Here is a 17202-nt window from a genome sequence, read left to right as displayed (position 1 = left end):
GATCACCGGTACATCCGGTTCGATGTCTCCACGTCTGCCGCCACAACGGCACCAACGATGCGCCCCTCTGCGGAGGATGGCCCTCGGTGGGTGCTTGGGCGGCTTGATCGCGAGCTGGCGGAGGAAGCCGCTATCGTGGAGAGCTGGGTGGTGGACACCGACCCTCCAGATGACGTCGACGCGGGAGCGGGGCTGCTCGGCGCATCGCTTGCGAACATCTGCGATGCGTCGATGCCCAGAGCTAGACCGCTCCCCCCACGCAGGCAGGTGTATTGGTGGCGCGCAGAGCTGCGCCAGTTACGCCAGACGTGCGTAACAGCTCGGCGCCGATACACGCGCTGCAGAAGGCGTCGCATCCGCGACATGCCTCTGGAGGTTGCCTTGTACGCACAGTACAGGACCGCCTGTAGTGCCCTCCAGACGGCCATAGCACGGGCCAAACAGGAGTCCTGGGAGGATTGGCTTGCCATCCTAGACCGGGACCCCTGGGGCAGACCATATCGGGCAGTGAGGCGGAAGCTCCGGCCCTGGGCTCCGCCACTCACCACGACTCTCGAACCCCAGTTGGTTGAGAGCGTGGTGCAAACACTGTTTCCGAGTCGGGCGTGGTCTGCCCGGCCCGTGACTGTCGCGGATGAGCAGGAGGTGAGGCCTGTGTCCGAGGCGGAGTTGCGGTACGCCGCGGCAAAACTCCGCCTCAAAAAGACCGCACCTGGGCTTGACGGTGTGCCAGGACGAGTGCTAGCCCTAGCGCTCTCGGAGCTGGGGAGCCAAGTTCGGGCCCTATTCACCGGTTGTTTGGTGCAGGGCCGCTTCCCCAGCCCCTGGAAGGAGGGCAAACTCGTGCTCCTGCGGAAGGACGGACGTCCGGCTGACCAGCCATCTGCTTATCGGCCCATCGTGCTGCTCGGCGAGATGAGCAAGCTCTTTGAGCGTGTGCTCGTTCACCGTCTCGCCGAGCACATCCAACTGCACGAGACCCAGTATGGGTTCCGGGTCGGCCGGTCAACCATAGACGCCATATCCCGAGTCAGGGAGCAGGCGGAGGAGGCGGTTTCCCAGGGTGACGTGTTGTTGGCGGTCTCGTTGGACATATCCAACGCCTTCAACACGCTCCCCTGGGACGCGGTCATGAATGCCCTGGACCATTTTGGGGTTCCCGGCCACCTGCAAAGGTTGGTCCGGGATTACTTCAGCGGACGGGCAGTGGTGTTCCCGACACGAGCCGGCTGGGCACGTCGGGAGATGTCGTGCGGTGTTCCACAGGGTTCGGTCTTGGGACCGTTCCTGTGGAACATCGGGTACGACTGGGTGTTGCGCGGGGCCACGCTGCGGGGGGTCAGCGTAACTTGTTACGCTGACGACACTCTCGTGTCGGCCCGCGGCAGCACCCACCGGGAGGCTGGCGTTCTCGCCACGGCCGGAGTGGCGCAAGTAGTGTGCCGAATTCGGCATCTCGGGCTCGAGGTGGCCCTCCACAAATCGGAGGCCCTGGCGTTCCATGGGCCGCGGAACGCACCACCAGCGAATGCCCACATTGTGGTCGGCGGAACCTCCATCTCCATCGGGTCGACGATGAAGTACCTGGGACTCGTCCTCGATGGCAGATGGAGTTTCCAGGAGCACTTCCGGCGCTTGGCCCCAAAATTGGTGGCTGCAGCCGGAGCGCTCGGAGGTGTGCTCCCCAACATGAGGGGTCCAGGAGGATCATGCCGCCGCCTGTACATGGGGGTCATCCGCTCCATGGCGCTGTACGGTGCGCCTATATGGTCGGAGTCCCTGAGCGCCCGAAACCGGACCCTACTGCGGCGACCGCAGCGGGTCATGGCACTCAGGGTGGCCCGGGCATACCGTACAGTGTCGTACACGGCGGCCTGTCTAATAGCGGGCAGTCCGCCGTGGGAGCTAGAGGCGCGAGTTCTCGCGGCAGTGTACAGGCGGCGCGCTGACGCCAACTCCAACGGCGATCTCCCGCCTCCTCGGGAGGTAGCGCAATGGAGGGAGGAGGCCCGCACTATCCTCTTCCAGCAATGGAAGGAGGAGCTGGAGACCCCGGATGCCAGCCGGGAGTTGGTTGCGGCAATCCGACCCGTTCTGCGGGATTGGGTTGAGTGCCCAGGCGCTCCCACCTACCACCTCACGCAGCTCCTCACCGGGCACGGGTGCTTCGGTGAGTATCTGTTTGGGGTGGTTGGTAGGGAACCCACCGCAGACTGCCATCACTGCGTGGGCAACACCGTGGACACGGCACGGCACACCCGCGAGGAGTGCCCCGCTTGGGCGGTCCCTCGCGCTGCCTTGTCCGCGGTGATAGGGGCGGACCTCTCGCTGCCCGCCATGATCGTGGCCATGGTGGGCAGTGAAACGGCCTGGAATGCGGTCGTCACCTTCTCAGACGCAGTGTTGTCTGAGAAGGAAGCGGCGGAGCGAGAGCGGGAGAACTCCGCTGACTCACTCCCGATGCGCCGCAGACGACCAGGAAGGCGGCGCCTGGCGCACCTGGTCACTATTGACCGTGCGCCGCCTTGACGGGGACCTGTGGCCGGTGGTCGGGGGACCGCCGTCCACAACATAGGTCCCGTGCCGTAGGGCTCCCCAGTGTTCCGGGGCAGCCCTCGGCGGAGGGGGAGGCGCTAGACGCGCTCCCATGGGCGTTGGGCCCGTATGGGCATCCGCCGGCGGGGACGCGGTTGTGTGCAGCTGCGTTCCCGTGTCCTCGCCACATGGCGGCAAGGAGGAACACCGTTGGTTTTTAGTGGGTATACCGGGTGGCGACACCCGGGGAGTCCCACATAACCACGTCGTCCCCCCGGGCGGCGTGGTATGCGTAACGCATTTTCCAACGTAAAAAAAAAAAAAAAAAAAAAAAAGGTTAGGTTCCCCCCCAATGGATTCTCGCCTTGTCGTGGCGGGGGGGCTCAGTAGCTGCATCGGCGGGTGCCGCTTTAGCCCAATGATGCAGTGAAGCTAAGAGGAATCCAGCGCGGCGGTGGCAAAGTCCACCGTTGCGCAACCCGTAACCCCTTAGCGCTTTGTGGTGGGGCGCCAAAGGGGTCGGGGGCCGCTTCCACATTGAGTGGAGGGGGCCGCGAGGAGACAACCTCTGTAAAAAACCGCCAGGAGGGGGCGTTTCGCCTGCGCGCGGCGGTCGTTCGTATTGCACGGCGGCCGTCGGGCCACCCGCAACCCTCGGTATTCCGAGGCGTGGGGGCCGCTCCCACGCAAGTGGGGGGGGCCGCGAGGAGACAACCTCTTTAAAAAATCCACCTGGAGGAGGAGGCGCGTGGCGCCGTCGGTGACGGGTTCGGCGGCCATGAATACATGCCCGTCGGACAGGCTTCGGCCACCGTCGCCAAACTTGTTATCCTGGTTAGGTGTCGTGGACATGTCTCGCGGCCTACCAGGACCAAGGGGCTTGCCTTGGTCGGCCGGCCCAAGAGGAGCCAACCTCAATAAAAAACCCCCAAAGTCCCGGCGTTGAGGTGCCTTCGGGCCTTCGCGCGGCGTCGGGGCGCCGGAAGGTGGCGGAGGGGGTATTCTCCGCCAGCTAGCGACCAACCCTGGGAGTAGTATGTTATTGGGCATTCTAGACCATCGAAGTGAAGGGATTCGCGAAAATGTTCTTGGGCATTCTAGACCATCTTCGTTCAGTCGGATCGCTCGAGCGCCAACGCGCTATCGCGCGCGCTCTCGCGGATCCCTTCACTTCGATGGTCTAGAATGCCCAAGAACATTTTCGCGAATCCCTTCACTTCGATGGTCTAGAAATACCCAATAACATCGATGGTTCTTAATATTACGATCAATCGGTTAGCAACTACAACACTCACCAGTATAGCTCGAGTCATCATGGGATTTCATATCACTGTATTTAATATCACAAGTATAATATCACTTAGAAAATTATTTTGGTCTGTCCGTGTTCGAATCAAGTTTTTTCCTGTAAGTCAAATTCATTAGCAGATTGCTTCATGTCTCTATACAATTTGCTGTCCTGTCATCCAATACCAGATTGGCTCAACGATCTCCAGAATTATGACATAAAGTGATAATATAATTTGAGACTCACAAAGTACCATACGAAAATATCAGAAATTCTATCCAGATTGGCGCGAGTCGTCATTGAATTCAAGAACAGCTTCGGTCCTGTCATTTAATACCAGATTGGCTCAACGATCTCTAGAATTATGACATAAAGTGATAATATAATTGAGACTCACAAAGTGCCATACGAAAATATCAGAAATTCTATCCAGATTGGCGCGAGTCGTCATTGAATTCAAGAACAGCTTCGGTCCTGTCATTTAATACCAGATTGGCTCAACGAACTCTAGAATTATGACATAAAGTGATAATATAATTGAGACTCACAAAGTGCCATACGAAAATATCAGAAATTCTATCCAGATTGGCGCGAGTCGTCATTGAATTCAGGAACAGCTTCGGTCCTGTCATTCAATACCAGATTGGCTCAACGATCTCTAGAATTATGATATACTTAAAGTGATAATATAATTTGAGACCCACAAAGTACCATACGAAAATATCAGAAATTCTATCCAGATTGGCGCGAGTCGTCATTGAATTCAAGAACAGCTTCGGTCCTGTCATTCAATACCAGATTGGCTCAACGATCTCTAGAATTATGATATAAAGTGACGATACAATGTGTGACCCAAAAATTACCACAAGGATGTCAGAAATTCTATCCAGATTGGCGCGAGTCGTCATTGAATTCAAGATCAGCTTCGAACCTGTCATTCAATACCAGATTGGCTCAACGATCTCTAGAATTAGACATAAAAGTGACGATACAATGTGTGACCCAAAAATTACCACATGGGTGTTAGAAATTCTATCCAGATTGGCGCGAGTCGTCATTAAATTCAAGAACCGCTTCGGTCCTGTCATTCAATGCCATATTGGCTCAACGATCTCTAGAATTAGACATAAAAATGACGATACAATGTGTGACCCAAAAATTACCACATGGGTGTTAGAAATTCTATCCAGATTGGCGCGAGTCGTCATTAAATTCAAGAACAGCTTCGATTCTGTCATTCAATGCCAGATTGGCTCAACGATCTCTAGAATTAGACATAAAAGTGACGATACAATGTGTGACCCAAAAATTACCACATGGGTGTCAGAAATTCTGTCCAAATTGGCGTGAGTCGTAATTAGATTCAAGGACAGCAAATTGTAATAACATAATGAATTTGACTTACATGATATAATTCCCATAGCGGAAGCTTTTTCCTAATAGTGTGATCAATTAATTTAACTATTTATAAAAGAATCAAAATCACTCTCTAGCTCACTTGTCATGCCCGGTCAAGGCAAAAATCTATACTGAATTACATTACACATTACACAGATTGTGCCTCGTATGCATTGAGGAATGTGGGCTATACTATACCATATATTATATCAATCAGGTATCCTCTGACTCGTGGGAAACTTTTTAATAAACAACTAGTTTCAGTTACTGACTTCGCTTGATAAATTATTTTTATTGCAGGGTACAGGTTTACCTACAATACATTATGAAGAAGGTGAACAAGTTTTCACTTTTGATTCATCATGCAGAATCAATGCTTTGCGTTTACTCAAATATTGTTATGTTTTTGTTCAACTGTAATGATGATGGTGATTATAACGTTCGACTTATTGTTCGATTCAAAGCAGGTTGAAATAAGGTTAATATTATTTAAAATATCAGTATTGAAACGTTGCACTCCTTGTTCATTACAACTTAGGTACCTACCTAATGTACAACTAGATCGTGATTATATAATCATCACAACCAGTATGCAGGTATATTCATGATATTCCTCTTCGTAAGATTATCGTTTATATTCAATGTACATAATTTAGTCAGAAAAAAATGTATGTAGAGAATCGAACTTGTAACATATACCTACATTGAACATCAAACTCTTAACCACTGAGCCATCGTCGTACTGCGTCATCGGAAATAGGTGTAAGTTTACGTCTGTGTAATAAATACCTAATTAATATGAATATGCGGTGTATCATTTTACAAAGTGTTGCGACTAACTCGTTTGTTCGTGAGAATAGCAACTAAGCATTTTAGCGATGACTACGCGTCCAAAATGCAAAAATTTGAAATATGCAATGCATAATCCGTTATTGTCTTGCATTTAAGGTTTTATTTTGCATAATTCAGTTTTGCACGGATTTGTATTGTTTTTCTATAAAATAGGAAAAATCATTAAACTTTACTCATTCCTTTGATCGATTCCCAATTGTCCACAATTGTGGTATCCTCATCCGTGTTATTTTCATCTTCAGTGCTTTTCTTCAAGAAAGTTTGTTAAAATGTTAGTAAGTATTTACATTTACTTTTAGTTTATGTATTATGTTGGAGTTTTTTACATAATAAATTTACACAACATTTTAAATACCATGTACCTAACCGATTTCTTAATTTTCAGGTCTAACTACGAATATTCATCCGGTTCGGACTCCCAACTGCCGCTGGCGCCTACGTCTGCGCTAAAAGTGTTGAAAAAGAAGCCTGCGAGCAAGAGGAAGCCGGCGGAGTCGACCCCAACGCCTACTAGGTAAGATTAATAATATGATTATCTTTAATCTTGTGTGCTTTTGAGAGAAGTTAATAGTGAGACAGTCGTGCCCATCAGTGGAACATTAAATAGGTACTTTAATATCTATCACTTTACTTTTATTTTATTCGAGATAATTTTACGCTATTTGCAAATACAACTTACATATCCCCTATCTCTACCCTTTTGACATACATGCATAATTATATGTTATGTTATGTATCTTGATTAATAGTAACAAAAGTAATATAAAAATAATGTAATGGGTATAATGAGCGTTCTAATTGGAAATCGTAGCGCACGGCGGTAACACTTGCATCGTTTCAATATAAACATTATTGTTACAGTTCTAAAAAGAAGTCGCGTTCGAGCGCCAACGACGAGGCAGGCGCGACCGCAACGTATTCATCGAGGTATGTAACAAAACCTAATTTTCTACATATTTTGTCTACATTATTAATTTTATAAATAGGAAAGATTTGATTGTCAAATTGTATATTTGGATGGAATGGACTCCGAAACTTACTGGATCGATTTGAAAAATTCTTTCACCATTAGAATCTTACATTATTTCTGATGAACATAGGCTACTCGTATACCTATGTATTTTGTTCACCCGAGCACCCGTGCGACGCCGGGGCGGACAGCTGGTTCAATAATTGTGTAGATATCTTTATTACACTCCATAATTCATTATACACATTACGAACAATATCATTATGATGAACATAGTTCAAAATAAGGTGACGGAGACGTTTGTGCAGCTATTCCTTTGTTCCTTTAAACCTATATAAATTATTACTTATTCGTATTTTTCGGTTTCCAGTACTGGCCCTGGAGGACTCTTCGGGTTTGAGACGGGAGCAACTTCGGGGACGTCGAAGTCTGCAGTGCTGCAGACTTATTTGACCAGCCGCGTCCCCAACGGTCGAGTGCGCCGGGAGCTCGTCAACCAGTCTGGCGAGTACTATATAGAGTTCCGGGTGTATAACACCGAGAAAGCTGTTGCCTCTAAACCAGATCAGCGGTGGAAAGAGGCTGAAGTTACTCTTAAAGTAAAGTTAGATCGGGGGACTCCGCAGTGGGAGAAAATGCAATCGTTTATGCAGCGGATTCATAATTTATTTGAAGATTGTGAGCCCGTCTTCATAAGCGAATAGTAATAAGTACAGCTACTACTCAGGTACTTATTACAACCTTTTCTCTCACTGCTGCTGTTCATTGATATAACTTCACTTTAAGATACTTAGTAGTTTTTTTCCACTGAATTTTCAACCAAATACCTATGAAATTATAATTGTAAATCATACATTCATTGTGTATATTGCAATTTTATGTCGTTAGCGTATGAAAGGCGAGGCATTTTCTTTGTATATTTAAAGTATACTTATCAAAAATGGTGTTTTGTACAGTTTGTAAAGTCTCTGTAGATCGTGTTCATTGGATGGGGCATTTACGAAGCACTAACCATAAAAATAAAAATATTTCTCCTTTTAGCGACGGGATTGAATTAATTGAGTCCGCATTTCGCAACCGAATAGCTTCATACAGAATATTATCACCAGATTTGGATGGTCATAATTCTTTAGATCGGTTTCTTGATGATATAAAAAATAAAATCAAAACATTAATTGATTTGTCTCTCAAGGAAAATGACTGTATAAAACTCAATTTTGAACATTTTGCTGTTTTTCTTTTAGTAAAAAATGATTCTCAGGAAATAAAGTCTTTTGGAACTAAAAATTATACTCTCTATAAAAATTATGACTTTGATAGTTTAATGAACAAAGTGAAAATTAGTTTGATGAGAAAAAAATGTGAATTTCAAGAACGTGATAGTGGTTGGACCTTCTTACATAATTCCCATTTAGAATTGAATATTAATAAATATCAACCATTAAGAGGGTCAGGTCACATTGATTTGCCTGCACCAATCAAAGCCAGAAAAGCGTGTGTAAACATAAAAAACGAAGACAGTTTTTGCTTTTTGTGGTCAGTTACAGCTGCTTTATACCCAGTTAAATCTCATCCTGATAGAGTATCGTCATATCCTAATTTCAAAGACGTTTTAAATGTAGAGGATATATCGTTTCCAGTTACTTTTTCAGACATAGCTAAATTTGAAATTAACAACCCTCAAATATGTATTTTTGTTTACGGTTTAAAAGATAATAATACAGTTATCGGCCCTCTTTACAAATCTGAACCATTAAATAAAAAAGTAATTCATCTACTGTACCTACAGGAAGGTAATATGTCACATTACTGTTTAATCAAGGATTTACCGCGACTAGTTAGAAGTCAAATTTCTAAACATCATGGTAAGTTGTATTTTTGCGAACATTGTTTGTTATTTTTCAACTCGACCGATCAGTTAAGTTCTCATAGTTGTGGAGGTGTAGCTACTAAATTACCCCCAAAAGGGTCATTTATAGAGTTCAAAAATTATAACAGAAAACAAAATGTTCCTTTTGTTGTTTATGCAGATTTTGAGTCAATGCTCGTACCCTACGAGACTTGTGAAAATGATCCTATCAAGTCAAGCACAATGACTCATCAGCAGCACGTGCCCGTAGCTTTTGCTTATCATCTTGTTTGTACTGTAGATGAACGATATAATCACATTACATCGTACCGAGGACAAGATTGTGTTGACAAATTTGTTGATTCAATTTGCAACGATGCAAAAAGGATAAGCGCAGTATTAAGTAATAGTGTACCTATGGTTTTTACAGAAAGTGATGCGTTAAACTTTGAAAATGCCGAAACTTGTCACATATGCGAGCGTTTATTGGTTATGGATAAAGTTAGAGACCATTGTCACATAACTGGTAAATACCGCGGTGCGGCTCACAGTCAATGTAATTTGAACTTTCAAGTGCCCAAATTCTTACCTGTTTTCTTTCATAATCTTTCAGGTTATGACTGTCATCTTTTTATTAAGGAGCTTGCTAAAGTTCCTGGACCCATCAAGGTCATACCTAAAACCAAAGAAAATTATATTTCTTTCACGAAATTTGTGTCTATATCCGATACCGATAGCTTTCAGATACGATTTGTAGATTCCTTTAAGTTTTTGGGAACTAGCTTAGAAAAACTAACCCCGACTTTAAAAAACGATGAATTTAGATACTTAAAATCTTACTATCCCGATGAAAAACACTTTAATTTGCTTACTCGAAAGGGCGTATACCCTTACGATTATATGTGTAACTGGGAACGATATAAAGAAAAGTGTTTGCCTCCCAAAGACTGTTTTTACAATTCTCTTACCAATGAACCGATCTCAGATGAGGATTATGAGCACGCTCAATCAGTGTGGTTAAAATTTTCATTAACCAATATGGGTGAATATACTGATTTGTACTTGATAACAGATGTACTTTTGTTGACAGATATCTATGAAAATTTCCGACTTACATGTAAACAATATTACCAACTCGATCCTGCATTCTATCTTACGGCTCCGAGTCTATCATTTGATGCAATGCTCCTTAAAACAGGCGTTCGTTTAGAACTTGTAACTGATTTAGAAATTTACCGTATGATACAGCAAGGTATACGCGGTGGCGTTTGCATGTGTTCTAAACGACATGTTAAAGCAAATCATAAATATCTGGAAACATTTGATCCATCTCACCCAAGTTCATATATTGTTTACTTTGACTGTAACAATTTATATGGATACAGTATGTGCCAAACATTACCACATTCAAACTTCAGATTTGTGAACGATTCTGAATTAAAAACTTTAGAGTCGAATATTTTAAATATTATGGATGACTCTGAAAATGGTTTTATTCTTGAGGTGGACTTATCGTACCCTTCACATTTACATGATGAACATAATGATTTTCCATTTTGTCCTGAAAAAATTATTTCACCCAGAGGAAAATCGAAAAAATTAATACCTAATTTGTATGATAAATACAATTATGTTATTCATTACGTACATCTAAAAAAATGCTTAGAACATGGCTTGGTGTTGAAAAAGATTCATAGAGCTATAACATTTAATCAAAGTAACTTTTTAAAAAAATACATAGATCTCAACACCCAACTTCGCCAGAAAGCACAGTCTACTTTTGAACAAGATTTTTTTAAATTATTAAACAACAGCATATTTGGAAAAACTTTGGAGAACACAGAACAACGAGTAGATGTACGATTGGTTAATAAGTGGTCAGACAAAAATAATCTAACTAAAAAATGTACTGGCGCAGAGACCTTAATAGCAAGTCCCAATTTCCATAGTGCTTCAATATTCTCTGAGAATTTGGTAGCTATACAGATGAAACATTCACAGATTGTGCTTGACAAACCAATTTATATTGGTTTTGCTGTACTTGAACTCTCAAAAAGTCATATGTACGATTTCCATTACTCAAAAATAAAACCATTTTATGGAAACCGCATTAAGTTGTGCTATACCGATACTGATAGCTTCGTATATAATGTGCATACAGATGACATTTACCAAGATTTGAAGACTAACTTCTTAAAATATTTTGACACAAGCAATTACAACCCAAAAAATGAATTTGGTTTACCTATTGTTAATAAAAAGATTCCTGGTTTATTCAAGGACGAAATGGGTGGACAAATAATTAGAGAGTTTGTAGGATTAAGGTCAAAGCTTTACTGTATTAAAACCTTAAACAAAACAATAAAAAAGGCGAAGGGTACCAAAAAAAATGTAATTAATGGTTTGAGCGTATCAGACTATAAACATGTGTTATACAATGGTGATGTTGTTTACAAAAAAAATGTTCTATTTAAATCAATTAAACATGAAATTTTCACTCAAAAAGTAAATAAAATAGCTCTTTCTAGCAACGATGATAAGCGATTGTTAGAATCTGATAAAGTGACTACCCTTGCTTGGGGTCATAAATCAATTTTTGGCTGTACTGCTTAAGGTGATTCTTTCAAGGTCAATTGTTCTTCGCAGTGGGAGGAATTGTAGTCGTTTATGTAGCAGATTCATAATCTATTCGAAGATTGCAAGCTCGTTTTTAAGAGAGAAAAGTAAAAATACCTATGTAACAATTACCCCTGAAAGAATCATCCTTAGAACTCTTTGTTTGTAAATACTTAGGTTAGTATACTTTATGTTGTAAGTAGGTACCTATAAACATAAAAATATAATATAAGATGATGACGATTGTTATATAAAAAGTTAGCAGCAGTGGAGAAAATAAATAAGAATATGATATACATAATAGTTTCATTTATTCATACCTACCAAATCACCAGACAGGTAACTTAGACCTTCGTCACACTTGATGGAAATTAAGTCGTGGATCTTCCGCAACGGAACGCCGATACAAATATTTGTATAAAAATTACAAATAGCAGGCACACACAGGCAGGTTATTTACCGCAACGGAAGTTCGGCGTCGGAATTTCCGCCAAGTGTGGCGAAGGTCTTACTGTTTCAACGAGTACCGACATGTTGGATACCTAAGTATACTATATTGTCTTGCACAATCATTGAAATTAATCACCGTAGATTCAAAATTTATAGGATAAAAAGTAGCCTTTGCGTTAATGCGGTAGCTATGTGATATATCTAGCTACCAAATTTCATCCGTTCAGCTCTTTAGGGGTTTCGCATTTATAACATTAGTGTGATGAAATAAGTACTTAGATAAATACTTCCTTTAATTATAATCGCTAGTCTCCATTTTTCATGTTTAAACTTGTTAACGTGAAATACAACGCGACAATGAAAACCTAAGCGATTTTGAGTGTGCACGTGCGGTAACATGAGAAGGCGCATATGTGCGGGGCAACGCGGCGACCGCGACGTTGCATCATAATTTATTTCATTTCTATTTCGCTTCTCGTTAGTGCAACACCTTCGAAAATGTCCGCGTCCATGCCGAAAATGAGTTTTCTCGCTATAGTGGGGGATGAAGTCCCAAAATTTACAGTATCAATACAAATTCATCGTCTTCGCCGAGATGGAGATAAGATCAAAGAAAAAACTCTTGTGAGAAGTATATACGGCGCGCATGATAAAGAAGATCGAGTGCTGGCATCCGCGCTGTACTCATGTTACCTGATGTCAAAGGAGCTGGGTGAACAAGTTGAAACTTGTAGCTTAAATAAGTATGAACAGGTAATATTCGTTTATTGTGTTATTGTGTGCATAAACTACCTATTACTTTATTTTATATGTGTTGAGGGGTATAGTCTAATCTGTCATTGTATTTTCAGTTACTCGTGGAGAAAGACGTAGACACCGTTGACGGTTAAAAATCATCATCATAATTTCGAAGGTGTAGCACTAAAAGCGGTGCCTGCTAAGTACTTTGGTAAGTACTGTGGTTTATTTTATAAATAAAATCAAATGTTTGTATTTTATTTTATACATAAATTAATGTGATACGTTTTATTGTTTCAGAACATGTCGAATAATTTAACAAACGTTAACGAAGATGATTTATTCTACCCTTACGCGCAAGATCCGCTTGCTGACTTCGATGAAAGGTATCCTGTTCAAGCGACTACCACAAAATCGACGGCGCCTCATGATAACAAGAGTCAAAAGCTGAAAAGTGATAAGAAGAAGAAGAGGAAGATAATTAAATCTAAAGTTAAATGCGGAAAATGGAAGCAGTCATCTTCATTTGTGCAAAATCGGAACGCGGAGAAAGCCACCAAGTTAATTAAAATCAGCATAGTGGATTTAGGTGCTTCAAATACAAGTGAAAATCAAGAAAAAAGTGATGTTTTAGTGAAAGCCCAATATATGGTAAAAGATAGTTATGATGATATATTGGGACAGACTGAAAAATTAATTAACAATATTTCAAAGACATTGTGTAATTACAGTACTTGTATTTATATGTAACATGCGATTATTTCATAAATATGTTGGAATCGCATTTTCGTGTATTCACAACACAGTAAATTCCATCGCAAATAAAGTCTCTGACTAATGTCAGAGTACTACAAGCTATGGAAACATTTAATGTATATAGTAGAAATAGTTAATATGGTAACTGTTATTTCAAAATATATTTTTTTATCTATTGTACTTTAAACAGTTTTATGAACTTAATAAATAAAATGTGTTTTTCAAATTTCGTTGTTTTACTAGAAAACCGTTAAATGAAACAAAATCATAAATCAATATTTTACTTTTTATTTAAATAAATCAAATAAGTACATATTATTTTCGAAATACCATTTTTTTACACATACCACACTTTTTATAGCACACTTTTTTGAATGATTTACACATGTCATAGAATTATTTTTATCATAGATATCACACAGTTTCATAAAATTAGGACATCCTTTAGAACCAATATCTATTACCGTGCACGTAGGACACAATTCATTAATCCATTTCACTTTTTCTAAGCCCTTAGTAATTATTTTTCTGTTATTCAAATATGGTACAATTATACGTTTAAATTCACGGTAGTCAATGAAACCTTCACTCCAGTAAATCCCATGATTTGCCTCTAGCCATCGTACTTGTTTTTTTTCTTGTTTTGTTAAATAATTAAAAGGATTAGGGGGTTTAACTAAAAACATTACTGTATATTCAGCATATGCTATAGCCAATTCCTTCACAATAAAATCGTTCTTAACTTTAAACCCCAAAAGATCGACGATCACAATGTCGTTCATGATAGTTTTTTTACTATATTACTCAAAGGCTTGTATTCAATGATACTATCGTTTAATATGAGGCAATAAGCAGATGTTCCGTCAGGTATAATTTCGTCACTTTCTATCTCAACCCGAACGTCCACGGATCCTGTTTTTAGATTGTCGACTTGGCGTGAGCAGTCAATGACGAAGAGAGGAGCTATCTCTTTAAACTCTTTAGCACTTAGCAAAGGATCTGCTCGCCGTCCGTAATAAGACTGTTGGAATCTCACATATTGTTCATATAATAAAGCAATTTTATAACCGGCAAAATCAACATTTATATTTTCGTACGGAAAGTAAGTAGAATTGAGGTAGACTTTAGCGTCACGCAAGTAACAGTGGTCAAATCTAGACATATCTGCATTTGCATTATTTTTTCTTTTCGTTTGCAATCCTATAATTACATATCTTGGTTTTTCAATTTGAGAAGACGTTTTTATAGACCAGGTATGCTTTGTAGTCTGTGGAAGTAAAGGATATTCGTACAAATCCCAATTCCTAAATACTAATTGAATTCCACGATCTTTTTCCAAGAGTTTCAATAAATTAATCCTTTCTATATCAGAAACTTTTACATGAGGGACACGCCATACTATTTTATCAATGTGAACATTTTCAACGTATTCACCCGTATTAAGTTTCACTGCGTTGAGATTCGTATTACTTCGCAACAGAATTAGTTCATGTTTACAGTTAATAATTACTTTTTTATAATCTTCCGCGAAGCCAAGAATATGAGTAAGAGGAATGGAAACTGAAAAACGTCCATTGTTTACATTTTTAGTACCATTAATATCCCAGCCCCATACTTTAGACACACGTGAATCGCTTTGATTCATAGATAGTAAAGCTTTAATTGTAGTTGTAATTCCCGCGTTTTTAACTCTATCGATCTCTACTCCATTGAGTTCATACCTAATATCTTGGAATAAGTACAGTAAAGCATTGTTTGTAAATTCAATACTTGATGCCGATATCGGTTCTGGTGTGCCAGGCTTCAGGACGTTTACAACCCCTTCCAAATACAAAGTGCTTGCTGATGGTAAAATACATAAATCTTGCTGGTTTATAGGTATTCGAATTTCATCATTCCTGTTGAAACTTGTTATATATGGTTTGTAGGAATGGTATTCGACACCATCTATTGTGTTGTCGTAAGCAGGCTTTGAAGAAATGTCTAAAATATTCATTTTAACAACCCAATTGCTTTTAAAAAGTCCTTGTTTTCTTTAGTTAACTTTGCCTTCTTCTTGGCTGTATCTTTGCAGATAGTTCGGCGATGACTGATGTTTTTAGTTTGTTGTGTAGTGTATTTATTATAGTCGATCATTTTTTCTTGAGATGTAAATACAGCTGTACTTCTTCACCACGTAAGTTGATAGGATTGTTGGAAGTATCTAATAATTTTATATGTATGCAGCTGATACTTTTTTGGTTGACGGGGAAATAAATAATGTTTTTAGGAACTTCTACTATTCTGTATCCAGGAGGCACATTAAGAGCAAATTCATGTATAATGTGACTAGGTTCTCCATTAATATATGATCCGCTTACTAAATCACATTCAACTCTTACCACCGTTGTTGACAGAATGTCGACTGGGTGTTTAGAGGTGTGCATTATATTTGCTTTTAGAACGTGTGCTCCAAATCCTAGCAACTTACCAATCGAATTTTCTTTATCAAAATGTATATCTTTTGTACAAAAAATTGAGGTTTGTAGAGTATTATTATTACACTGCAGATTAAAGGCAGATGCTTTTATTTTCTCCTTCAAGTAATCATTTATGTCTTGTAGCTCGTATGCTCCTTCAGGTATTTCAATTAATTCATTATCACCATATATAAATCGGTTGTTTCTTTTATCGATATTAGGAATCGAATTAAATGTAGATAAATACAACAAAGCGCACTCATATTCACCGTCTAGCTGTATTGCAGGTGAATAATAAGTCGATAAAGCTGATGAGTTACCAGTAATTGACAGTGTGAAGGACATTTTACTATTAACATAAAATAAAACAATGTTCCATGTTATATATATTTATTCCAAAAGTCAACTAAATATGCCAAACACAAATGACCACAATTTACACTATTGAAATTCTGATATCTATTGTAATTATAATATATGTTACATTTCTTTAAATACTTTATTAGTTCTAGTGGAGGCTTAAGATCCCCATAGCTATTGAAATATTCACAATATTTATTTATTTTTACATAAGCAACCCAGTGAGTTCCTTCATTTTCTGAATTGTCTAAATTAATAATTCCACATTCAATTTTTTTTGGCATTTTAGGCAACCTATCTTTCATATAAACAGCACGAAAATAAGGAATATTTTTGGCATACTTCATAATATCAATATTTGTTAATGCTCGATTAGGTAGCTCTTTCATCAAGATTTGGTACATTTTATGAATAATCCGTTTCCTTTCTTGTAAGGTTTCATGTATAAACCTTTACCGATTGCAACCGATTCCATCACCTTATTATGACGTTCTGTTTCACGCAAGTTCTGTTGAGCGGTTTTATAGTCATTTACAGTTTTAGCAACACCAGCTGCACCGCCTGCTAAAGCGCCTAAGGCTGATAAGCCAGCAAATATTGGAATTAATGGTAAAATTCCTCCTGTTTTCGGTATAGGTATAACACGTGGTAAACGAATTTTATGTTTATGATTTTTAAAGATTTTTTTTGCAGCTAAATATGCATATTTTACCACTGACTTATTATCTTTAGGTTTCAGTTTCTTGATGTGTGACTTTATTCGAGAAACTAAACCTTTAAAACTTGTGATACCAGATCCCGTTTTTAATTTTGTTTTCATAACTTTACTGACCAGCCATGATGCGAGTTTTTCACCCTTCCCAGCGTTTTTTGCTTTGAGTCGTGCTTTAGCCATATTTAAAAGTTGTAAATCTGCTTGATGACGATTATG

The 17202-nt window shown here is 40.5% G+C and overlaps 1 protein-coding gene across 1 annotated transcript; it reads left to right on the top strand.

The window, feature by feature from the left end:
• Positions 1-8550: 8550 nt before the first annotated feature.
• On the top strand, positions 8551-13678 carry LOC126380040 (uncharacterized). Its single transcript, XM_050029143.1, has 3 exons — positions 8551-12711; positions 12810-12907; positions 12997-13678. The coding sequence occupies exon 1, from the start codon at positions 8842-8844 to the stop codon at positions 11503-11505; it is 2664 nt and encodes an 887-aa protein (XP_049885100.1). The 5' UTR covers positions 8551-8841; the 3' UTR covers positions 11506-12711; positions 12810-12907; positions 12997-13678.
• Positions 13679-17202: the final 3524 nt, after the last annotated feature.

This window comes from Pectinophora gossypiella, chromosome Z, assembly GCF_024362695.1.
Source record: "Pectinophora gossypiella chromosome Z, ilPecGoss1.1, whole genome shotgun sequence".
Classification (NCBI taxonomy): Eukaryota; Metazoa; Arthropoda; class Insecta; order Lepidoptera; family Gelechiidae; genus Pectinophora; species Pectinophora gossypiella.
This window is presented reverse-complemented; position numbering and strand designations above follow the sequence as displayed.